Consider the following 10,026-nt stretch of genomic DNA (forward strand, 5'->3'; position numbering starts at 1 on the left):
GCAATAGGAGGGGCTTGCCTTTGCTCTTGGCCTGAGTCATGAGCCTCACACCCAAATGAAGTGTTGCACTGTTGTCTCTCTTACTTCCAGTCTCAAGCAACCATCTGCCCATGGCTCTTGGCTAAAGAGACAAAGCTGCTCCATGCAAGCTGAGATGCCCCTCCACAACTCTGTTCCCTTGCAGCCATACCTGGGAGCTCCAGCAATGCCCAGAGCCACCACCTCTGGGAACAGCATTCCCATACACCACTCTGGATTTGAGAATGTGTGGGAAGACTCCTCAGAATCTGGCTTTGATGTTCCTGCTCCCTCCAGTAAGATTCTGCTGAGTTTCTAGTAAGACTAGACAGCACAATAATTGTCTATGTTTATTTCATTTGTAACACAGCAGAGAAAAAAAAAGTACAGACACTTTCCAGACATAAGAAAACCAGAGTATTTTTCAGGGCTGGCTTCTCAGACACGTAACACAACAAGGATAGGTTTGCACTGAATTTAAGCTAAAAATTAGAACTATCAAGCTTCACAAATACCAGCACACTACCACACCTGTGTCTGTGCCTCTTAAATCTCGAACACAGAGCAACCTAGCGCAGAACTGCACAGAGCTTGTATGGATGGGGTTTCATGGTGCTCCCAAAGATAAAGTCTGTGTTGATTTCCTTAAGTCCTTCTGGAACAGTAAACTTGAATTTCTGCAACAGGCTGCAGAAGATGATGAAAAACTCCATCTTAGCCATCACCTCTCCCAGACAAACACGGTGACCTGCAAAGGGTAAAGGGAAAGGGCAGTCAGTTCCCACCAAGGTCTGTAACCAGCACCTGTTTCCCAGCTTTTCACAGGAGCACTGCTCATCAAGGAACAAAGAGCTTTGCTGAATTTGACAGTTTTCTCTCAGATTGAACTGGACTCATAATTGAGATGTCTGCAATCCATCTTTGCAGGAACTGCCCAGATAATAGAAAAAGATACCAGGGATGCTTCTCAGAAGTTTCATTCTTGCCTCCTAATCTATAGGACTCCCCAGTTTTATGAAAGGGATTTCAGTCTTTTGATTCCAAATAAAAACAACAAGAAAGCATCTTCAGGTTTCCTCACAGTTTCCACTTACTAAAGGCTGACTTATCTTCCCTAATAACAGTGAAAAATCAAAAGACAGAGAACATTCTACACCTGATGAAACATTTTCCTACATAATTGTTTTAGTGAAAACAACTTGTTACAGAAAAATCTCTTCCCAGTTTATCAATTAACTCTGTCCAGGATATAATTCCCAGAGACAGTGGAAAAACTCTGAAATACAGTGGTCAGATCAATTTGGATGTGAGAAACCAATTCCTCTTCTGCCCAGTTTAGACCAGAAACTTGAGCCTGACATTTTCACATCTCAGCTGATGGCTCTGACAGCCAGGCTATTCCCTTCTGGCATGATCCCCAAGAGCTTTTGTTTGTTTAAGCTTCTACAAACTCACACACTGGTGAAAGAGTGATTCCAGAAGCTCCATAGGAAAGACATAGCCTTCTGGATGTATTTGATCCAGCTTCTGGATCTTCCATTCATCTCTCTGTGCTGATAAATACTGAATTTTTAATACAAAATAAATCAGCTCCAGCACAGCAGCCTGTCATAGAATATCCACTGTAATACACTAACCTGGCATATGCAGAGGAGGACCAAGGGCAACAGTGCAAGGACTCGAGTCCCCAAGCGATTGGGAATTCTGGGACCTTACTCCTTTTATTTTCTCTGCATTTTCATAAAAATCTAAGATCAAGTGTTTATACAATTACCAAACAACTTATTTTTGCAGTCAAGTCTTTTTCTGGGCTGGGAAAACCATATGCTCCTGCAGTTTGGGGTTATTATTAGTTTGGGGTTACACTCCCCTTTGCGTTCTCCACAAAGAAATAACAGATCTTCATCTAACCAATACACCTGGTTCTCAGTACACTCACCTGCTGAGAAGGCTAAGAAGGCCTCTCGAGTCACAAAATTTCCATCCTTGTCCAAGAAATGGCCAGGGTTGAACTGGTGAGGGGTCTCCCAATAGGCAGGGTCAAAAAGAGTAGAGTCTATATTTGCCATAATTAGAGTGCCCTGAAAGGAAGATGCAGTTGGCACAGTTCTGTCCCTCACACATCAAGAAAAGGACACACAGATTCCAGTTATAATTCTGCACATGGAGAGGCAGCAGCAATGAAAGATTACATAATTAGGGGAAAAAAAGAATCTCAAGGGTTCTGAGGGGTTTTTTTCTCAAAAAATAAATAAGCAAAGAAACTTCAGTATTTTGGGTTCAGGGATTTTCCTGCTGTATTCCTTCATGTCTCTTTTTCCAGTCTGTTAGCAACTGCCACAGAATGTGTGGTCTGCAGCTCTTTAGCACCTTATCCTAAATCTAGTGAAATGATCTTCCTGTCCTGAGCTGGAGGGGAATGGATTTATTGGTAAACGTTTACTCGTGGCCAAAGACCACATTAGAATAGAAGGATTTCTGTACCTTTGGAACATGATACCCCAAAACAGTGGTATCCTTCACAGCTTCTCTAGGAATTGTGATCAGAACAATGCTGCTGAAGCGGAGGATCTCATGAATCACGGCATTTGTGTAGGGCAGCTTCTTCCGATCCTCATAGCAGATGAGATGGGAGGGACTCAGAACAGCATCCAGCTCTTCCTGGACTTTCTCTAAAATTACAGATTTAAGAACACTGTTTTGCATGCAACAGAGCTTTCATTTCCTTTTTGGAGTATAGTAGTGATAGAGAAAAACTACAATATAAAAATAATTTATACTTACCATATCCCAAAGTGTAAGCACATTTATACAACCAGCTAGTTATGATTTTACTACACTCTGTTTCCTAGTTGATAGGTTCTATGTTCAGACCCTCTTTCCACAAGCCCAACAGATTTATGGAGCATTATATTTAAAGGAGGGAGAGAAAACTAAATATAAAAAGATCATCTTATTAAGAGATCAATTCAGTTAAGCTGTTGATTTTACTTCAGGTAAATACAGACTGACAGCACACTAATGAGGATGTTGCAAGCAAGCCATCACATCAAGCTGATACCTATGTAATGCTGAGAACTGAGACAGGATCATATTACTGAACCATCACCATGTGTGAACCAAGCTTCAGTAACTAACACACCTTATACAGTCTCAGATGGTTTGGGCTCAGATTTTATACTTAAAATTCAGGCTAGAAAGATAAAAAGAGTTTTTTTCCTTAAAATTTGTCAGAGTTTGAAATGCATGTGTGTGCACAGGGCTCTGTTCTTCCAGGATTCTAGCACCTCAAGCATAAGAAGAATTTCTAGCCCTCAGCCTGAGAGTCAAGAACATGTACTTGGCTAAGTAATTCATCACCTCTGAAAACCCTCTACCAAATCATCCAAAAACTTTAAACTAGTGCACAGCTATGCTTTTGTCCAGAATTTCTGAGTCATCTTTTTGTCTTCCCATTATTGTCTTCCTTTTCTGTTTAACACTCCCGTATATTAGAATAAATATATCTATTTTACAGAAATACAACTGATGTCTCAGTTAATGAATTCAAATAATATAACCTTATTACACATTCTGGATACCAGAAGAGCATCACTTTTTCCCTAACCCAAACTCTTATTTCACCTCATGTGTTTTCAGCCTGATTGTATCCTCCATTATATGCTTACAATACTGAAACAATCTGACAAAAATCAACAAGACCCAGTACAGCACCAGAAGCTGAATATCCTGGAATTATTTTTAAATCTTTGTCTGAAATTTTTTTTACAGCACTGACTTATTAAAAGCAAAGCTCAAAAATTATCTGAAAGAAGAACAAAGCTTAATCTTAAAAAAATGCTTGATCTTAGCCAAAAAAAGGGGCGAAAGTATAACAGAAAATTGTTCTACTTGAATCACACCTGTGTTTGTGTCTACAACTCACCTTGGATGTCAGGATAAATCAACATATAGAGCAGAGCCCAGCGCAGAGTGGTGGCTGTGGTCTCTGAGCCACCCAGGAAAAGGTCAAACACAGACTGCACCATGTTGTCTTCATCAAATGTAGAATTGGGGACATTTTTAGTCTACAAGCATCAATGAGAAAGGTAACATGGGGTATAGCTGTGTAACAGCACTGAGACAGACAGTGATCACTGCATCTAAAGGAACAATATTTCTAAAGGACAGAGAAAATACAGGTACTTGAGCAGAACACAGACATAGGCAAAGACTTTACTCAAATGAGTACCCTGATATTGTTGCATTACAGGTGCTGTTATATGTGTCAGGTGTATAAGCCCTGTTATGCTGCCTTCTAAAGTGGCATGTTGACTTCTCTTAACTTCCACAGCAGAAAAACATATTTCAAGGTAGTTTTTTCCCACCCTTGCCACTCTCAGCACATTTGCTGATTTCATCAATCTATCTGATACATAATGTTATCCTTTTAAAGACCTATGCTTTTTTCAGAGCAGAGACTGCCAACATTTTAAGATTGTCATGATACTCATACAGCACTACAAAGCCAAAAATAATACAATAAGGCAAAAAGAATCAGAATTAGACAGCCATCAAATTACCTGCACCTTTTCAAGGTCCTCCCTACTACCCAGCCCTCACTAAGGGTCCACAGTATGATAACAAACCAATGTAAATAATGTGTACTTCTGGAACAAGTTATTGAACTAACTGTTCAAAGTTCATATTTTGAGTTTGACAGCAGAGTTTTTAAGCTGCACTTGCAGAGCTCTGCAGTAATGTTGTTGTGGACAGACAAATGCAGGGAAGGGGCAGGAAACCTGTTAAGTTTGGATCTGTGTCATGTACAGCATTAATTACTCACTTTCTCTAGCTGCTTCAGGTAAAAGTCAATGAAATCTTCAGGTTCATCTATTCTGCCTTTTTCTCTGTGGCTTTTGATTTCCTGCCTTACAAAGGAACGCACAAAATCCCAGGAAAGTTTTGTTTTATGTAGAGGTCCTGGGAGGCACATCGCAGCCCACGGGAACGTTTCACATATCTGGGGAGCAAGAATTCAGCACAGAGGCAGTAAGTTACACTGTAGAGAAGCCTTGTGATAGAGATAAAGCACGGACATTTTTAGTGCTGAATTGCTGAATTAATTTCTGTAGGAAATATCCTGGGGCATCAAAAAAGAAGTGTTGAGTACAAGTTGAGCGCATAAACACACATTAAAACCACAAATTAAAGACAGCACACTTTCCACCCTGGATTTGTTGCCATCCTTACTGCAAAACTCCATTTATACTTGCCCTGTAAATTCACCAACAAAATAATCTGCTTTTAAAATATATATCTAATGTTAATAAACATTTATACTTATTACATTAGCACACAGAAAAAAAAAAAATCATTCTCTTTCATTCTCACCCTGGGTATCATCTTTTAATCTTAACAATACTGGTGCTTCCATTACAGAAAAGGTCAGTAATCCAAGTATTCTAATAAAGATTATTAATACAATATTCATAATTGAATTATGTCAAACCCAAAGCACTGCAGGTCCACTTCATATTCACAGTCAGAATATTTATCACTATTCAATAATGCAATAACTGTAATAATACACATACTGATATAATTATATTAGAATAAATAATGTGCTCAATAATCATATACGTTGCATATTAAGTAAGTAATATTCTCACATAATAAAAGTGGCTGTTCCCAAAAGCCACTATACAATTGAAGGCTTCAATCAGGTGGCGGAAGGTTTTATCCTCTAGGGAGAAACGATGTCCAAAAACCACAGTACAAATCACATTAGAGACAGCGTGGACAATGGGGAAGGAAGGGTCAACAGCTTCTCCTGTGGACAGAGAGGAACATTCATCTCCAAAGCACTTCCTTCACACCTCCTTTGCTATTTGGGAAAACAAGATTACAATGACATTTTATAATAGATGCCCTCTATGATATTTATACTGTTACGCAGAAACACCCAAAATGCACTAGGAAATGTAACAAAAGATAAACCTCGCTCAAAAATGAGGACAGGAAGGCCTCAAATCTTTAACTACTGGCCCTGGTTTTTTGTTTTCTTTCCTTTTTGCTTTTTCTCTTTTTCTTTTTTTTTTTTTAATTAATCTCAGTCTTGGTGTTGATCCTAAAATACAAATTGCTGAGATCCAACTGCACAGTTTTGCTTGCACTGCAAATCCAAGGAGTGCTCCAAATCCATTCTACTCTGTAACAAAAGTAGTCTTTACCCTTAGAGTCGAGCAGACTCTGCATTGTGTCAGCCCACCGAGCACTGTGTCCATGCCATACCTGCTTTATCTCTGAAGAACTTGACCAGGTAACGGGCCTCAGTTTGTATCCCACGCTCCATTCCTTTATTCCCCATTCCCAGTTTTCGGAGAGTTCCAATTCCAAAATGTCTCTGTTGTTTCCAGATGAGACCATTTGAGACCAAGATACCTTTAGCCATCAAGAATTAATTTTATGTCATATTAATGTTCATACAATTGTAAATTATAAACACAGTAAGAGTCATTTTCTCATCATGCTGTCATTCAAAGAGGAGAGACACATCATGGCAGTGTTCTTTGAATTGAATGTTGCTAGAGGCAGAGAAAACACCTTGGTTAAGATATTCCCACCCCTGCAAAAAACCCACTTGGATCTCTGGACTCACACACCTGCCTTCCAACCCTAGTCCTATTCTTTCTGAAGCATCTGTCTCTAGCCTTTGGGGGATCCTGTTCTACCAGGCTCTTTACACCCAATATCGAGTTCTCATCCTGGAAAGGTCCCTCCTGGAGAGACAACAGAGCCAGGGCAAAAACCACCCAGCCAAAACAAGAGAAGGAAAAACAGGCTTTAGCCAATCTGCAAACAGCTTCTTAGGACTCGAGCTCCTGTGGGACAGAAAGAAATTCCAGGCTGCTCTGCTGTGGGTCTGTGTTCTAGCAGAAACCACCCAGCACGAATCATTTAATCTGCCTGGTGAGGAAGTTTCCTCCACCAGTTTAGCCCGCATGTCCCCTGGAAAAGCCAGCTTGCTCCCCAAAACAGCTGATTCATTACAGACTGGGATAATTCTCCCCTATTCCTTCTGCTGTCCTGGGAACCAGGGACAGGCAGGTGGCATTCGTGTTGCAGAGTCACAAACTTGCAGCTGAGCTGCAGCTGTTTGTTAAAGCCATCTCTGCTACACATTGCGAGTTTTAGGGCACTTGTCACAACCCAGCTACTTTCCTCCACAGCACCCAGATAAAAAGTGGCAATACAGATCCTTCCAAATGGGCTGAAATGGCCCCAGACTTATTCATCTCTACACCTTAAAGTGGTTTTTCCCTACTTACATTAGCTAGTATTACAAATTAAAGCTTTCCAGGCTGTAGTTCATGTGAAACAAATCCTGAGGATAGAGGCATCTGCTGTATATTCTCTGGATTAGAGGCTGCTGGAAAAAAGTTATTTCTGTTTTAAACACAGCACTGTCTTTAGTCTCCACCCACTGTGATTCAGCAGTGTCTGTGATGGCACAATATGAAGCTCTGAACATGAATATGTTGCATCCACAATCTGGCTAATAAATTTAAAGCTCCAGTGTTTGTCCAAAGTTCTGTATATGCTTTCCTTAGAGTAACCTTTGCTGTAAACAAGCAACTGGAGCATAAGGATTTACTTTAGTCTCAGCTTGCAGAGGAGGCTGTGAGCTCCAGATTATTTCAAATGAGGACACGCTGACAGCACTAAGAATGGACAAACAAGACCGTGCTGCTCTGATAAGATTCTGAAATACATATGTGACTTCACTTAGGGTGAAGCTACAGAATTATATGATTCATCTTGAACAGACAGAAAAAGTCAGTTGGCAACTAAGGGCTTTTCAGTAAGAAAAACATGAAAGGAAACAAAGTCAAGGATTAAGTCCTTCCACAGACACGAACATCTTACCCTTTCCACTTGCCATTTTATTGAAAACATAGGTCTGTAGTCGCCCCGAAACATCCTCTGAGTTGGTGGTGAGACCATTCTTCACAGCTTGGAACCCATAGAGCACCACCATAGGTCTGTGACCCAACCACAGGGTGCAGATGTTGCCATAGGTTTTTGCCAGCTGCAGGTAAGATCAATGCCAAAAAAATACCCATGGGAGAAACATCAACAAACACACACACAATGGGCTGCTCTCTTCCAGCTCAGGGGTTCAGGAGGTGGAAAGGGACAGTGGCTGTGTTTTGTGGTGAGGGTGCTCTCCACAGGAAGGGTCTGGGCTCTCTCTGGGAACACACCACCCACAGAAATGTCAGCAATGAAAGAGTAAATGGTCCCTTCCTAACACTTGCCCTGGGTTACCTTTGAGATACCAACAGTAAGGTAAATGCCCTTGAGTGTTTATGGATCTGTACAAGGTTTCGTGGGAAATTTCACCTGCCCATTCTTGGTTACATTTTTCAACTCCGTATTTCATTCTCTCAGAAAAAACCAGCATTTCTTGAAATTACAAATTCCAGGTGTAACTCTCCTTGTAGTAATGCACATTTCAATGGCAGGAACTCTTCCCATCTTATACTGAAGTACTGTCAACTGAGGCATCTTAAGCATAGATCCCATCTCTGGGTAGTGATGGGGACTGCTCTCAGGCAATGTTGTTGGTGTCCTGCAAGGACAAAGTCCCTGACTCTAGATGAAGAACCAGTACAGCTCTTTCCTCTCACAGTGATTAACATGTACCCATCAGAAAATTTTAGCATCATAGTCTTTTAAGTTCCCTTCAGCTGCAGCCAGGTATCCTCTGACCTGCAGGCTGTACTTAGCACAGAAGGAAAGGTAGCAATTTGAAAAATACTTTAACACATTGGGTTCTTTTGTGACATTTTGGCTCGGTGGAGGATGGTGAAAACTGCAAGACTCTGTATTAACAGACTTAGCATGGACCTAATTCTTCCCATCAAATCTTTCCTTTCCCCATCATTGCAGATAAACTAAGGATGTCAAAGAGCACATCCCAGACTGGACTTCAGAGAAACAACAGATCAAAGGATTTGGCTGCATATGGGATACAATATTGTTTCTGACCCATGACAGAAGCAGAAGATATCCTGGTGTGCTTTTTGCATCTTCTGAATTCAAGACACCTTGTTTTAAAAGATTTTCAATATAAGCCTGTGATGGGAAATCTGAGAATCACTTTCTTCTTTCAAGGCCAAAGATTCCCTTAAAAATAGAAGTATTTTCTGAGGCAAAATTACTAACTTCAGGTCTGTTTAAGTTGCACACATATCAGCTATATGAATTAGACTGTCTGCAAGTTCTTACCTTAACTTGTTTAGGCACTTCACTTCCACAATTCAGCTTCTCTCAGGTTTGAGTTCTCCCTGTTACCACATCAGCCTATCAACAACCATCACCATTTTTTCCAGGTTTTGCCTCAAAAGCTCTTTAGTTCACATCTGCAAATACATACCTTTTCCAGGCTCCCATGATCAGCTCTAAAGTTTATCCACCAGAAGCTTCCAATGATGGGAAATGGGGTCGGTCCAGGAGGAAATTCACGACTCTTCCATTGAAGATTCAGGAACTGCGCACTCAGAAGAAACAAAACCAAGGATATAAGAATTACACTTATCATCGTTTCACACCTCCAAACTCGTATCATAAAACTGCTATGAATCTGTCTGTTGAAATGACTCTGTATTGTTCTTCTTAACTCTTCCCTGTCACATTGAAGATTTCTGAATTTTCACCTCCCTCTTTCCTACCACTCTTCCTGATACAAGAAAATGAGGAGTATTTCCATTCTTGAGTGTTATTTAATACATCACTATGCTGCAATATCCTAATAGACACCATTATTTTAAGATCCAGCAGAGGCTGGATCAGAGAAGGTGGGAACCTCAGCCAGAAACATCCCTTTGAGCAATCAGTTTGATGGAAGGTGTCATTCAAAATACTGACTACATGCATGCCAAGAGCTCAGGTACAAAGCTGCAGCTGTCAGATGAGGGCAGAAACACTCATCAGGTAGCATTCTTAGGGCAGAGGTAAAAGGAA

At 40.6% G+C, this 10,026-nt stretch overlaps 1 protein-coding gene across 1 annotated transcript; it reads right to left on the reverse strand.

Moving 5' to 3' along the window:
- Positions 1 to 587: 587 nt before the first annotated feature.
- On the reverse strand, positions 588 to 9,604 carry LOC309576692 (cytochrome P450 2J2-like; the record flags this gene model as incomplete). The annotated part of the gene is made up of 9 exons (XM_082288163.1): positions 588 to 766; positions 1,958 to 2,099; positions 2,503 to 2,690; positions 3,944 to 4,085; positions 4,844 to 5,020; positions 5,670 to 5,830; positions 6,292 to 6,441; positions 7,927 to 8,089; positions 9,440 to 9,604. The coding sequence occupies 9 exons, from the start codon at positions 9,602 to 9,604 to the stop codon at positions 588 to 590; spliced, it is 1,467 nt and encodes a 488-aa protein (XP_082144289.1).
- Between the last annotated feature and the right edge of the window lie 422 nt (positions 9,605 to 10,026).

This window comes from Coloeus monedula (assembly GCF_965178545.1).
Source record: "Coloeus monedula genome assembly, chromosome: 10".
Classification (NCBI taxonomy): domain Eukaryota; kingdom Metazoa; phylum Chordata; class Aves; order Passeriformes; family Corvidae; genus Coloeus; species Coloeus monedula.